At 37.8% G+C, this 15,812-nt stretch overlaps 2 protein-coding genes, 1 non-coding gene and 1 pseudogene across 3 annotated transcripts; 1 reads left to right on the top strand and 3 right to left on the bottom strand.

Annotated features, from left to right (window-relative positions):
- Positions 1-311: 311 nt before the first annotated feature.
- LOC147943409 (uncharacterized) lies at positions 312-1,295 on the bottom strand. The gene is made up of 2 exons (XM_087512230.1): positions 814-1,295; positions 312-459 (listed from the first exon to the last, which is right to left on the bottom strand). Exons 1-2 carry the CDS (start codon positions 1,293-1,295, stop codon positions 312-314), a joined length of 630 nt encoding a protein of 209 aa, XP_087368356.1.
- A 6,162-nt stretch (positions 1,296-7,457) lies between these two features.
- On the top strand, positions 7,458-8,369 carry LOC147943410 (glutathione S-transferase T3-like). Its single transcript, XM_087512231.1, has one exon. It carries the CDS (start codon positions 7,458-7,460, stop codon positions 8,367-8,369), a length of 912 nt encoding a protein of 303 aa, XP_087368357.1.
- A 5,081-nt stretch (positions 8,370-13,450) lies between these two features.
- On the bottom strand, positions 13,451-13,554 carry LOC147943411 (U6 spliceosomal RNA). The gene has a single exon (XR_015558710.1). It is a non-coding gene; the product is annotated as a U6 spliceosomal RNA (small nuclear RNA).
- A 450-nt stretch (positions 13,555-14,004) lies between these two features.
- On the bottom strand, positions 14,005-15,379 carry LOC147943412 (putative F-box protein At2g33200 pseudogene; annotated as a pseudogene).
- Between the last annotated feature and the right edge of the window lie 433 nt (positions 15,380-15,812).

The following is a 15,812-nucleotide window of genomic DNA, read 5'->3' on the forward strand; positions in this document are numbered from 1 at the left end:
AGGCAACAACACGTGAGCCTGGCCGTAGCCCTCTATAAGGTTTGCTATACCCGCAATTGTACTAACATTGGCACTTTTCATGGTGAGGTTTATAAAATATCTTTTATCTCTTAAAATAGTGTGGCTGGAACCACTGTCCACCACTAGTTCACTCATATCCTCAGCCATTTCTATAAAACAACATTTGTGTTTTAACTCAATAAGGCAAATAATTTATAAAATAAAATAAATCCTTGAATTTAAACCAAATAAATTATCCAATACATAGAAATCAATCAAAGCATAAATTAAACCAAATTAAAACCGAAAATTCATTCATCCTCTTTGAAGAGGTCAGAAGTCTCAAGGAGGTCATCATTCTCATGATCGAAGTCTCCTTCATCATCGAGATGCACCAAGTTAGCTTCTGGGTTTTTCTTCAAACTTTCTTTATATGCATCAATAAGATGTTTGGGAGTTCTGCAGTTTCTCATCCAGTGGTTTGCCATACCATATCGGTGATAACCCGATTTTGACTTAGCTTGTGGCTTGGAGACACCACAGCCTCTACCACCGCGTCCGCGGCCTGCCTGGCCTCCTCGACCACCACGTCCTCTCCCACCACGGCCACGGCCGTAGTGTCTTTCTCTGTGGACGTAGTTGGTCTCTTTGGGCTCCTTAGGCTCTGCAGGGTTTTTCTTTCCCAAATCCACTTTGTGTGCTTCTGGTAATGGGGCTGTACCAGGAGGTCTCATAGCACTATTCATCAGCAACAGCTCATTGTTCTGCTCAGCTAGCAGTAACACCTCATTTAGTGCCCCATACTCGGTATACTTTGTTTGCCGGTATTGTTGCTGAAGAACCATGTTATTAGGGCTAAAGGTAGACAAAGTCTTATCAATTAGCTCCTTCTCCGTAACCACCGTACCACACAGCCTAAGGACTGAGACAATCCTAAAAAGCTCAGAATTATATTCGTCCAGGGTTTTGAAATCCTGGATCCTTAGGTGTTTCCACTCATACTCGGCCTTTGGAAGGAGCACCGTCTTCTGGTGCCCATATCGCCGTTTAAGCGTTGTCCAAAGGTCGAGAGGGTCCTCAATAAATAGGTACTGGTTCTTGAGACTCTCAGCAATGTGGTGATGCATATGCTGGATACACTTGTTCTTATTCTTGTCCGAGGTCTTGTTACCCTCTTCGACACACTCGAACAAGTCTTTTGACTTCAAGTTGATCTTGGTGTTCATTGCCCATAGCAAGTAATTGTCACCAGAAGCATTCAAGATTGGATAGTCTAAGCTCTTAAGGCTTGCCATCTGCATAAAACAGAAACAGACATCCGAATATTAGCATGCGATATTTGAGATCGAACCATGCACTCAATCAATAGGACATGCGATATTTGAGATCGAACCATGCCTTAGGCCATGCAATATTTTAGATCGAACCATGCCTTTCCATATTTGGTTTTAGGTTTAAATTCATGCATGCAAGACAACAAAAGCAAATAGACTAATGCATGCAACAATCTTAAATAGGATTTCCTTTTTCTTAAGTTTCTTTTTTACTCTAGGATTTAATATTTTAACAACTTAGGATAATTGCTAAATTAGTCTAGAGACTTATCTCTAATATATTTTAATTCCGAAATCAAGTTTAACAATTATGGAAATTTAACAAAATTATTCCTCTTAATCGGATTCAATCCTAGAATAATGCTAGTTCGAAAATCATGCAGCCGATTCAATCATCTTAAACAATTTCGATTTCTATATGCATGATCAATCCAAGTTTCAATTCTCCTAGAACAGTTAGATCAAATCCTATCTTATGATCCTAACAACATCAATTCTAGGTTCTTATGCAACATAACAATTCAAGCAATCTTAGACTATTCAAACAACCAATTCGGATTTCAAAGCTTGATGTATATGGTGCAATTCTCAATCAATCTAACAACCCTAACAATCTGATTTTAAGTTTTAAGATTTAGGGAAATTTAAAGTTTGTTAGATTGTAACTTGGATGTTTTAATGGTCCGATAGTTTTAGGTTCAAATTCGGTCATAAGGTTTTGAGAGAGTTTGATATTGTTTACCTTAACACCTTAGGATTCTGACCGGATATGATCTGGGAGCTAAAGACCTCAGATATCACGAACCACGAACCTCGAACAGCTTCCCACGAACTCGAACTCCTTCCCGCAAACTCGAACTGCTTCCCGCGAACTACTCCTTGCGCGCGAACTCACCCCCGAACCAAGTAACCGTGTAAACCTCGATAGGGTTTTATGAAAAATTGATCTCGAGCTAAGGATGCTCGAGTATCAACAGAAAGAACTTCGAGATCAAGAGAGAATCTCGAAGGAGGTGAAGAACAAGAGGCGGTTTAGGGTTTGGAAGGAGAAGAAGAATCGGCGGCTGCCTATTAGGGTTTTAGGGTTAGAGACTCGTGCTGATAACGTGTTATGAAAGTAGAGTTTAGGGATAAAGCTCTTGTGTTTCTTATTGATAATTCCCAAGGATTACATGCATATATATATATAGTAGAATACAATGTCTAGGGTTAAACCGACTTAAGGATTAAGGGCCGAGTAAGGCTTCGGCTAATGGGCCGAAGCTGTATGGACTGAGTATGGCCGATGGACCGAGACTCCATGGCTAGTATATGGGCCGGTCTAGTGAGTCCACTAAGTGTTTCACAACAAAAAGTGTTTACAAACAAGTTTGATGGTCCACAGTTGGGGTTGTGTTCCTATTGCAAGAAGAGAAAACTACTTCTTGGAATTTGCGGTAAACTTCTACTCTTTTCAATTTGATTTCTGTATTTATAGTTTTTTTTTTTGGTTTTTTTTATCACTAACACTAGTCTTCTTTTGTAGAAAACACACACCTGGGATCCCTCACTAACCGGTGTGGTTCAACAAAATTTCTATACCATTTGTCAAAACTGTATGAAAGACATGGTTTCCAAGGCAGCAGCTCAGCGAGATGAAGCAAAACCGAGTTGGATTGAGAAAACTCTTTGGAAAGAAATGTGTGACTATTGGAACACAAAAGAAGCCATGGCAAAGAGTGAAACCACTTCAACAGCTCGAATGTCTGACCGTAATGGTCTTGGCCCTCACAAGCATGTATCAGGGCCGAAGTCTTATTTACAAATCGAACAAGAGATGGTGAGTTATCCTTTTCATTGTTTAATAAGTTACATCAGATGGTTTATTATCTAACCTTTTCATTATCTAACTTTTCAGGAAGTGGAATTGGGAAGACCGCCAACTATTCCTGAAGTTTTCATTAGGACTCATACCAAAAAAGAGGGACTTTTGTGGATAAGAAGGCGCAAGCAGTTCATGAGGCATATAAGCAAAAAAGGGAAGCTAAGTTGGCTGCTCTGGACAATGACGACCAAGCTGATGGTACATCACGTCGATCGGAGCTATCTCACGAGGAGGATGATGAGCTCTTTCTTCAGGTAATGTTGCTTCTTTCTAATATGCATCATTACGTAAGTTTTTCACTGGTAAGTAATGATGTTAACTTTTTCTCTATTTTGTTATGCAGTCTACTTTCATAAACGATAGAGGAATATACTTTGGGGTTGGAAGCCTAGGGAGTTACATCAACGGGAAGCGGAAGTTCCCTGGAAGCTCTTCTGCTTTCACAAGCCTGCAACAGCAGCTTGAAGAAGCAAACCGCAAAATAGAGAAACAAGCAGCTCTACAAGCAGAGCGTGACGCAGAGGCTTCACGGGTTGCAGCTGAGGCTTTACGGGTTGCATCTGAGCAACAAGCAGAGATCTCACGCTTGGTGAGCTTCCTCAAGACTAACCCAAACTATGTCGCCTTCCTCGAGTCTCAAACCAATGACCCAAACCTTTTTGATGTTCAAAGTTAGGTTCCTTCACTATCCCTCCTTCCTTTATGATTATGAAAACTTTTGTAATATATGTGACTTGTACTCTTGTTATGTTTGGATGTTTTCTACAACTACAATGATGGATGTAAAATTAAACTTATGTGTTTGTTTAATTTCATGTTTGTTATGATTTAGTTATAGTTTTCATAATCAGTTTTGGTATTACAAAATCAAATAATTCGTTTTTACCAGAATATTTTTAAAAACATGATAATTAAACAGTCGTAAAACAGTCACCGAAACGTACACAAAACAATAACCAAAACAGTCGCAAATGAGTAACCAGATCAGTCGCTAAAGCGTTGCAAATTCAGTCACAACTTTAGCGACTGTCTGGCGAGGGAAGAACGACCACAATTATCAGTCGCCAATTAGTAGCTCCGTGTCGACTGTTTGGCGACTGATTATTTTAGCGATGCACTGTTTAGCGACTACGTATTTCAGTCGCCAATCAGTCGTAACTAAGTAGTTTGCGACTGTTTAGTGACTGTTTTTATAGTCGGAAAATCCATGTTTTCTTGTAGTGTGAAGATCGATCGCAAGAGATCCGGACAAAGATTTGACCAATCATGATTTTCAGACATTGTCGTGTCGTCCCACGTAAAAGAAAAAGAATTCATATGAATGTAAAATAATTTAGGGTTTAGTTTGGAGATACGAGAGAACTATTAGAGGATAAACATAACAAATTCTATGTTATTAAATCATAGATTTTAAAGAATCCTAAGAAATTTAACGTTATTAAACTAGTGATTTTAAATTTGATTTTAAAAAACTTAATATTTTAGAGGGGTATTGAACTTGGTATTTTAAAAGATTTTAGAGCATTCTTAAATCCTATGTTATTCATTTGATGATTTTATAAAATCTTTTAAAATTCTATGCTATTCAACTTGAATTTATGTAAGTTATTTAAACTACTCTACAATCACTGGTTATTCAATCAATGATTTATAAAACTTATTTGAAATCTACTGTTATTCAACATTCACAATTTTTTTAAAAACTGATATTTTGCATGATTCTATGAGACTTCTTTTGTTTTTTAGTTGAAATCACACCTTCTAAGGTAGTTTTTTAAAGGATTTTCAGTTTTTTAAAGGCTTCCTCTCTCGTTTCACTCTCGGCAATTGAAATATCTACAGGTTTCCTCTTCTTCCCTCCTTCATCCTCTCCTTTCTCTATCTTTCTCTCTCAGTTATATCTGATTTCAAATTTTCATATCTCTAAATTCCCAGATCATCATGACATCGCCACTCTTCATGACAACTTTGAGTATGATTCAAAATCCCCCTTCTGCTTTTATATTAATTTTTAATCATCAAAAAAAAAAAAAAAAAAAAAAAAAAAAAAAATTTAATCATCACTCTCTCTCTTTAATTGCTAATGTTCTTTGATTACTTATATTAACTTTTAATGATCACTCTCTCTCTTTTGCAAATCATCACTTCTGCTGTTCACGATTTCGAGATATATTTAGGAACTCATGTCGTGTCGAGGGAACTGTGGAGAGTGAGCTGCTGTTAACGCTTTTTCCTCTTTTGGAGTGTGTAGGCTCTACCATTCTCAGATGCTTTGAAGCTTCTTCGCTACATGAAAGACTGGAGTCTAATTCCCGAAAATGTATTAATATACTCATGTTGTGTTCTAGGTTCTAGAGGAAAAGTGTTGTTGAGTTGTATATGATTTTAATTTATGAATCTCCCACCTTGGTTTTTGTCTAACCTTTGCTTGTTAGGTTCTTATAGACTTTGTTTTGTCATCTTCTTCTTGTGCTTCTTCTCACTATCTCTTTTCTCTTTTTGTTGCAGGTTAATCTCAACACTAACCTCGGTTAATTTCATTTGCTCCAATCACTTTCACCCCGGCCCTCTCTCACTTAAGGTTTCTCTTTCTTCTATCATGATTGGTTGTTCTGTTTTTGTTTGCTTTTACATGATATCGTCATGTTACAAAAGAAAAAAAAGAAGGAATAGCTTCATGTTCCTGGTGATGTTGCAGGCACTTAGAGCATGTGTATCGGTGTATTCTTCAACCGTCCCCTAATTTTTTTTTAAAAAAAAAAATTAAAAAAAGCCAAAAACCCAAAAAACGATTCTTAAAACGCGACGTTTTTCTATCGTCGACTTGGAGACGTGGAAGCTTGTGATTGGCGTTGGTCTATTGGTAGGGTTAACAATCGACGAAGGATGGAGAGATTTATTTTCGATTTCTCTCTCATTTCTCGATGGCGACGGAATTCCCTCGTGGATGTCTTCCTCTGTTCCACCGATTTCACCAATTTCAAGCCTATCTCCACCTTCTGTGTCTCCCGTAGCTTGTCCGGCGTCTTTAGACGGGATGAAATCTCGAGAGGGCTTTTCGAATTCTCCCTTCCATCTCGACGGCGACGGCTTGTCCAGAGGGCTTTCCACTGATTTCACGGGACGAAATCTCGAGAGGGCTTTTCCACCGATTTCACGCCTATCTCCAAATTCTCTGTCCTCCGTAGCTTGTCCGGCGTCTTTGGGTAGGGTTAAGACCGGACGAAATCTCGAGAGCAAGTTTTCAAATCCTCCCTTCCATCTCGACAGCGACGAAGGACCACCAATTGCAAGACGATCTCCAAATTCTGTGTCTCCCGAAGCTTCTCCGGCGGTTCAATTGTGCGAAATTTAAGGTATGTTTTCTTCCTCCAATTTGAGATATATATGATTTGCTTCAGGGTTAGTCTTTGTGTATAGCTTGTTTATAGCTTTTTGTGTAGGATTATCGATTTAGCTAAAGTTATGTTAATTGGTAGCTAAAGTTTGGTTAATTGCTAAAGTTTGGTTAATTGGTAGTCTTTGTGTATAGCTTGTTCTAACTAGTAATTGGTAGCTAAAGTTTGGTTAATTGGTAGTCTTTGTGTATAGCTTGGTCTAACTAGTAATTGCTAAAGCAATTGTTAATTGGTATGCTTGATTCTTGATTATGGTTTCTTGTTGGGTGACATTTTTGTGTGGTGTGTTCATTGTGCATGCGTATTTGTTCATTGTTCATGCGTATTTTTGTGTGGTTTGTTCATTGTTCATGCGTATTTGTTCATTGTTCATTAGCATTTATGTGTGGTTTGTTCATTGTTCATGCGTATTTGTTCATTGTTCATTAGCATTTTTGTGTGGTTTGTTCATTGTCATGCGTATTGTTCATGTACTATGTACTTGTAATTAAAGACACCAACCGTGTAGATAGTAATACCAACTTCATATCCGTTTTTGCCATCTTTAAATTGAATGAGCCATTAACGAGTACTTCATAGCTGTTTTTGAATTGTACTTGTCATAAATTGTGATTAGACTGTGGTTGTTAGCTCATTATGTGTTGTAACTTATTGCAAGTTACCTTTTTACTTATTAAACCCCAACCAACTTCTCACTATTTCCATTATAAATCTCTCTCATTCTCTAATTATCTTCTATACTCATTCTCTTAGCTAATCCCTTCTTTTCTATACTCATTCTCTTAGCTAATCCCTTCTATTCCATACTCATTCTCTTAGCTAATTCCTTCTACTATATACTCATTCTCTAAGTATTTTCATATGGATTCTACGAATCCATATTATCAGTCTTCTTCTTACTTAAACTTGCTTAACAGTCAAGAATCCGTTGGTAGAGATGAAAACTTTCGTTTTGAAAGTTATCAACCTTCTGGACAGAACAGCTCACAAATGCCTGCTTTCAGCTCCCAACCTTCTGAGGCGCCACCTCTTTCTCAAGATACACGAGTGGAGCGCAAGGAGAGAAATACATGGGCACCTGCTGATGATGAAGTACTGATCTCTGCATGGTTCAACACTTCAAAGGATCCCATTGTGTCTAATCAACAAAAGGGAGGAAGCTTCTGGACGAGGATTAGCCGGTACTATGCTGACACTCCTCATGCTAGAAATAGTGGGGAACAGATGCTGGTGACACATTGCAAGCAGCGTTGGCACAAGATAAATGACCAAACTAACAAGTTTTGTGCGGCAATGGCTACTGCAGAGAGACTGAACAGTTCTGGGCATTCGGAAATTGATATCCTAAAGAATGCACATGAAATCTACTTCACTGAGCATAACAAGAGGTTCAACCTTGAACATTGTTGGTGTCTGTTAAAGAATGAGCAGAAATGGCTAAGCCTTAATGCTATTAACACGCCTCCATCTCTGCCTGCAACAAAGAGAAAACCAGCTGCCGAAGGTTCACAATCATCAAGCTGCAATGTTGAGAACTGTGAGGATAGGCCAGAAGGGGTCAAAGCTGCAAAGGTGAAAAGAAACAATTCTCAGTCCACAAACACGAAGAGTCTTGCTGAGTATAAGAGCATGTGGGATGTCAAGAAAGAGGAATTGGCTGAGAAGGAGAAACTACAAAAGCTGGCCATCCTAGACACTCTCTTAGCCAAAAAAGAACCCTTGAATGCGAGTGAAGAAATTATTATGAACAAGATAGTGTCTCAGTATTTCTGAGAAACTAGATATGTGTTTGTTGTTTGTACTTCCTGCTAAAGTTTCTATGCATTTGTATGTCCTGTTTGATTTGTATTTCGTGTTTTAGTTACTTGGCTTTTGTATTCTATGTTTTAAAGTGATGTTTGCACAAGTTTACTTGACTTTTGTATGATATAAGTTTATGCGTAATAACTTGGTTTGTATGATATAAGTTTATGCGTAATAACATGGCTTTTGTATGATATAAGTTTATGCGTAAGTAGTAATGAAAGTATTAACCAAAGTATTAAGTCAATTAATTACATTGCTTGTTTCTTTTATCTTCAGGGTTCTTGAGAAATGGGCCAAGACTATAGCTACTCTCAGCCTGACTCATCATATGAGTATGGTAGGTACTCAGAGGATACCGCGGATCGAGAAATAGAGGCTTTGATTCTACAGGATCAAGCAGAGAGTGCGTTGAGGTTCACGGTTGAGTCGAGTCAATACCCACCTCAACCCGAGGTGGAGCATGGATTCCCCAAAGTTTGTTACTGTGGAGCTCATCCTATTTTGTCCAACAGCTACAACAGAAGGTATGATTTCATATATGAGTTTACTTGGCTTTTGTATGATCCAAGTTTATGCGTAATAACTTGGTTTGTTCATTGTTCACGCGTATTCTGGTTGACATTTTGTAGGTTCTTCACATGCCCAAATGTTGATGATGGAGAGATGCATATTCATAAGTGGTGGGATGTCGCTGTAATGGAGGAGATGAGAGATGCGGATAGAAGATATGAAGTGATGTCGCAGAAGGTAGATTATTTAACATTATTCAATGACTATGAATCAGATATCAATCATGTTAGGGATCAGAGTTATGCCACAGAACAGAAGCTGGTAATGTTGGAAAATGCTCTCTGAGCTACGTAAAGAGAATAGGTTTAGAAATGTAATTGATGTCCTGGTTGTTGGTGTAATGGCTATTGTTTTATGTCTGTTTGGTATATTGTTCATGTAATAACTCGGATGTGTAAGAGTTGTATAACTCACGGATGTGTAAGAGTTGTATAACTCACAGACATGTAATAACTCACGGATTGTACTACTCGGATGTGTGTATATCAATCCTGTTTTGTAATGACTTGGGTTCTGATACTTGTAAAAGTTATATAACTCACGGGTTGTGATTGCTTGGCATTATGTACCTGTTAAACACGTAAAGGATGTACATTTCAATCACGGGATTGTTAGCTCAATCAGAGCAAAATGCAACACCAAACAAAAATGCAATCACGGGGTGCACATAGAAGATCAATTTGCCTTTCATTATATATATGCGTTCAGATCAATTTGCCAAAAAACATTCACACTATCTCATTCTTTTCTCTTTACAAGCTCTCTCTTTCTCTTAAACACAAGTTTACTCTTTCCAATAATTTTTTCTTTAATATGGGATCATCTTCAAACCATTATCACTACCAAGGAGATGATGTTCATTATCACTACCAAGGAGATGATGGTGATAATTTTGATGCTTATTTAGAAAATATTTATGATGCTTCGCATATTATTCCGGAACCAAACCAGCCAAACGAGAGGATACTTATCGAGCGAAACCGGGAAGAAGGCCACAATAATCTTTGGAATGATTATTTCAGTGACACTCCAACATTTCCAGAATATTTATTCCGGCGTCGGTTTCACATGCACAAGCCATTGTTCATGCGTATTATGGAACGTCTCTCTACCGAAATCGAATATTTCCGCCAAACCCAAGATGCTACCGGACGGGCTAGTCTATCACCTATACAAAAATGTACTGCAGCAATTCGTCAATTGGCATATGGTACTTCGTCTGACAGTGTTGACGAGTATGTACGAATTGGTGCTTCAACAGCTCGGAAATGTTTGCACAAGTTTACTGCCGGCATCATCCAAGTGTTTGGAGATGAATACCTAAGACGTCCAACGCCGGAGGACCTAGAAAGACTACTCTATCAGAATGAACAGCGTGGATTTCCCGGGATGATTGGGAGCATTGACTGTATGCATTGGGAGTGGAAGAATTGTCCCACTGCTAGGAAAGGCATGTATTCACGGTCAACCGGAAAACCTACAATCGTGTTGGAAGCGGTAGCTTCGTATGACCTCTGGATATGGCATGCCTTTTTTGGAGCTCCAGGTACTATGAACGATCTTAATATTCTTGATCGATCTAATGTTTTTGATGACATAATAACCGGTCAAGCTCCGGAAGTCAACTACGTTGTCAACGGAAGGGAGTACAATTTGGCGTACTATCTCACTGATGGGATTTATCCAAATTGGGCCACTTTTATTCAATCTATCCGACTTCCACAAGGTATGAAAAAATCTCTCTTTTCTAAAAAACAAGAAGCTGTGCGGAAAGATGTTGAGCGTGCATTTGGAGTCTTGCAAGCTAGATTTGCCGTTATTAAAAATCCATCTCGTTATGGGATAAATACAAAATGGCAAATGTTATAAGATCATGCATAATACTCCATAATATGATTGTCGAAGATGAACGCCATGCATACAGTTACCGAAACATTGTTTCTGAATTTCAACAAGGAGAACATGTGGATCAAACATATACCGTTAGTGCCGCCGGTGTGGGTTCAAATATCAGCACTACGATTACTCGTTAAACAAGACTTCGGGATAAACAAGCCCATGACCAACTAAAACAGGATTTGATTGAGCATATTTGGACTAAATTTTGACATCTTCAAGATAATGAAGATTAATTTTAAAATTTCTATGACTTGAATAAAATGTTTGTTTTCCTTTTTATGTTTTATGTTTTATGTTTTATGTTTTCTGTATTTGTTTTTTTAAGTTAAATAAAATTTCTAAATTTTGAAAATATTATTAATTTAATCGGGGGACCAAATACAAGTATACACCAATGCTCATACCAAAAATAAGAAACTCTCAAAATAATATTATTATACTTGGGGGACCAAAACCAAGTATACACCAATGCCCATGCTCTTAGGAATGGTAGAATCCCTCCTCCGTATCACCGAGTTAGGGTAACGGAGAAAAAGAAGACGAGATACTCAGCATGATTGTTCATGATTCCAAAAGCAGGTTATACCATAGATTCACCAAAAGAACTTATTGACGAGAAGCATCCACGAGTCTTCAAACCCTTTGATTACATCGACTTGATGAGCTTCTATCACACGGAAGCTGGTCGTAGAGCTCACTCTACTCCTTCATGCTTTTTGTGCATAAAATCTGTAGTCGTGCCTTTTATTAACAAAAAGTAAATTTATCTTTGCTATAAATATTCTAAAATCATCCAAAGTTTAATAACAAAATCTCATAGAATCACATTCATTTTCTTGTTTTTTAAATAGAAAAACTTTAAAAAAATAATCAAATCTCCTAAAAACTCAATCAAATCTTTCAAAATTCTAAAATATTAAAATCCTACCAAATACAAGTTCAATACTCCCCTCTAGAGAATTTCTTAGTTAAGTCTAAATATAATGGTTTCAAATGAGATTTGGATTTTTTCTACAATATAATAAAATCATAACAATTTTAAAAACATAGTATTGAATCCATTAATATTTGTGTCTTTTGAATATTGAAAAGGCTCTGCCCTAGACTGCAACCAGAGCCGGCCCAAAGGCCAAGCTCATAAAGCATGAGCTTGTGACCTTATTTTATGCGGTGTATTTTATATACAACATTTGGTCTTGTTTTCCAAAAAATGTGTTTAGTCTAGTGGCATTTGTTTATGTTAGTGGGAATGAGTGCCCTTTTATTATTAGCAAAACAGCCCTTTTATTAGCAAAACAACCCTTTTATTTTAATTTGATTATGGCTTTTATTAACTTAGAGACGGCTCTGACTGCAACAAACTTCAGATCATGACTATGAAACTGTATCCTTACAGATTGAGAACTGATGTGGGGTAAACAAGCACATGGCTGAGGTTAGTAGATGAATGATTTGCCGCAGGAATATATATATTTATAATGATGTAACACAAAAACTAGATACTATGATTCTTGAAAACTCTGCTTAACTAGTTAAGTCTTTTTTTTTTTTTTTAATGTAATGTTAAATTATATTCAAAAGGATAAAAACGTTGGTACAAATAGTGCATCGTGTGATTGAATGTTTAGCCTAACAAACTATATAAATGGAGCATAAAAGAAACTGAAAGTTAAAGAAAACAAGATCAGCTTCTAGAACTCAGCCATAGTAGTAATTAGTAAACCGTCATCATAACGTCGATCACCCATCGTAGTAACTGGTTTCGAATTTGTTTATCAAGCCGTCATACTAGTTGCTCTGCATTTAGCGGAGGTTCGCCATGCCTACGACCATTTCGTTCCCGCCATATCGAGTGAACCGCAAGTTAAAGAATATACCGAGAGAGGAAACCATGTTGGCGGTCCTGTTGAATTCCTGAAGTTAAATTAAGTATCGTTTGCCAAGTCGTGGAATAGTTACCCTTGAACACCCCCTTGGCCAGAGCTGCCCAAACTTTAGAAGAGTAGCTGCAGGAAAAAAAGAGGGGTGATCTCTAGTTTCTAAGCAGTTCAGACACAGAACACAGTTGCCAGAGTCTCCTCTGGTCCAGCGGCTCATTCTCTCGCTAGTGGATAATCGATTTTGGATCGCTAACCAGAGGCAAAAGGCATACTTAGGGGTCGCATGCTTGTACCATATGCTATGGTGCCACGGGACGATGGGAGAAGGAGGACGTATATGGTTCCAAGTATCAGTGGTAGAAAATGTAGCCTTGTACGTATCATTCTTCCCTCGCCATAGTACGAGGTCAGGCTGTTCTGTTCTAGTCTGATATATATATATATATATATATATATATATTTTTGATAATCCAGGTATCCAAAGTCTAGTGGGCCCTAACTAGCCCACTAGCCCGAAGGCTTGGCGTGCGTCCCGAAGGCAGCAAGAGTGGTTCCTGGAGGCCGCATAGCCCAATGTTAAATTTTTCTGCGGTGGCCACTTAAGGTGTTTGCAGCCGTGGGAATTCAAACCCGGGAGTATTGGGAATCTCACCCTCAACCCGAAATCCATCCTACCACTGGCCCACCTATGAGTGGTTCAAAAATTTGGACCGTTTCTTGATTTATGCGTGTCATCCTTGCGCAGGGGCCATGCTAATCTTCTCTGTATCGTTCCAATTTTATCAGATGTCCCCGAAGGTGACGTTCTAGTCTGATATTGCGAGTGTAAGGCGTCTTCGATCAGATTTGGATTGTTTAGTCGGTGTCGACGTCGATGTCGGGTAGACCATGCTTGGTCCAAGGTCATGTGCCGAGTGATCCCTAAGTCAATGAGCCCTCTATCTCCCGTAATGTCAATCAATGGATCCAATGGAGACCAGTTATCATACCAAAAAGAATAATGCTTGCCGTTGCATACTTCAACTTTACAAAAAGATGCAGCCAATGCCCTATACTTAAGTAGTTTCCTCCATATCCATGATCCTGCAGCCGCAACCTCCTTGCAGAGCCAGAAAGATTTGCCTTTGAGCAAATATGGTCAAGCCATTTAACCCAGAGGGACTAGTTGAGTCACATTAGTCACCAAAGAGTAATGAAATAAATAAATAGAAATAAAATTGGAAACTAAAAAAGGAATCGCGGTTGATACATTCTTAACAGATCCCTGGAACAATCCAGCGATAGCGAATGTTGGACACGTAATAATAACGTAGAGGTAGAGTCCATCTTATTTTGGTTGTTGCAAGATCAAAGGCAGCGGTCATTATTGGCCGCCTCCGGCCAAACATCATCAGGAACGAAATAGATGACTCCTCCACGAATCTCTTCTTTACCTGATGCTACTGCCAATGTGATCCCATCACCAAAAACCAATATCTCATTGCCCAGAGAATCTACTCGTTCCCATTCCTTGCCTTTTAGATTCATCTTAAAGATGTAGAACAAAGGTTTCTCTTGGTACTCAAGGACTCCTTTTAAGCTCAGAATGATTAGAACATCTCCTGAAGTCGTGATCGTTAATCTCCTCTTCCAAATGTATTCCCACGGTTTCGGATCATAGTAAAACGGATGATTCAAATAAGGGTTTTCTTCGATGATCTCTACCGGGATATCACCAGAGTAATCAAAAATCTTGATGAGATGATCAGAGGTATAAACACAGAGCTTCTGGTCCTTGTAAGCCATATGTAAACACTTTGCTCCTTCAAGGTGCCACCAAGAATCATCTCCTTTCTTGTATGAGAACAAGTACTGAGCATTGTAAATCCAACTAACGACAAAATCTTTCGCTTTCTCATCAATCCACAAAACAGCCGTCTCGATATGCCTGTTGATGATCGTCTCACGATTAAACCTAGGGTGTTCGAGGAAAATCCCACCACCGTCTTTTCTTTGGAATCTGACTTGACCTCGGAGTGATAGAGACGGAAGATCGATTCTCTCGCAGGTAAACACGTTCAAGACGTAGAAATCGAGACTCGGATTCATCATCAGTATCCAATTACCATGACTCGCGAGGCTACGGCTCTCGAACAATTTGTCCCCGAGATATCTTATCATGTAAGTCTTTCCTTCTCGAGGATCGAACAGCCTAAAATAATCCTTGAAAGGTTTCGAGTCGGAAATTTTTTGCGGGAAAAGTATCAGCCATGGATACCTATTCCATAATCCTGCAACGCATGATTTCGAAACAGAGTACCACTTTGAACAAACGATTCTTGCTCGATGAAAATCTGAACAGCTTAAGCTTTCGAGAATCAGTTGCATGGCATCGGGACACATCTCCGACCAGTCGACGTCTCCTGGAGATGTCATCTCTTCTTCTCTCTCTGATTCTCTAACTCTGTTCCTTGTCTACCAAGTTAGGTTAAGCCTACCTTTTTATCTATTCTAATAATTTACTTTTTCTATTTTTTTTGGTAGTAATAATTTACTTTTTCTATTTTTTTGGTAGTAATAATTTACTTTTTCTTTGGTGAAGCGGAATAAAATCTTATTATATAAAGTTGGATTTTGAAAATTAGCCATTGACAAGATTTTAACATGTGTCAAGTTATCAATCTCATATTTTGACATATGTAAAAATTAATTTTTAATAAGAATAATTTGATTACAAAAAAAATAAAATATTTTGTTTAAAAAAATATTAATAATATAAAAGGATAATTATCAAAAATTACAGAATTTATAAAAACAAAGTTTTTGAAAACAATTATAAGGAGATTATATATATATATATTTCATAAAATTCGAAATGATAATATTATTTACTTATTTGTAATTTTAAGTTATCTACAAAAAAAATAGAAAAAGGGATTAAGAAAAATATACAGTTAATTATTAATTCAAAATTTTGTAAATACTCACTTCTATATAAACATAGATCGTCTCATATTTAAATAATTTATTCAAAAACACTGCTTTCAACTGTGTTTAATTGGAAAAAAAAATTTAATGGGAA

This window comes from Camelina sativa, chromosome 5 (assembly GCF_030686135.1).
Source record: "Camelina sativa cultivar CO46 ecotype springtype chromosome 5, ASM3068613v1".
Classification (NCBI taxonomy): domain Eukaryota; kingdom Viridiplantae; phylum Streptophyta; class Magnoliopsida; order Brassicales; family Brassicaceae; genus Camelina; species Camelina sativa.

Coding starts and splice junctions, on each gene's coding strand:
- LOC147943409 (XM_087512230.1), bottom strand. CDS start 1,295: ATGGCAAGCCTTAAGAGCTTAGACTATCCAATCTTGAATGCTTCTGGT. Junction 460..813: donor CAACAATACCGGCAAACAAA/GTATACCGAGTA, acceptor GAGAAACTGCAG/AACTCCCAAACATCTTATTG.
- LOC147943410 (XM_087512231.1), top strand. CDS start 7,458: ATGGATTCTACGAATCCATATTATCAGTCTTCTTCTTACTTAAACTTG.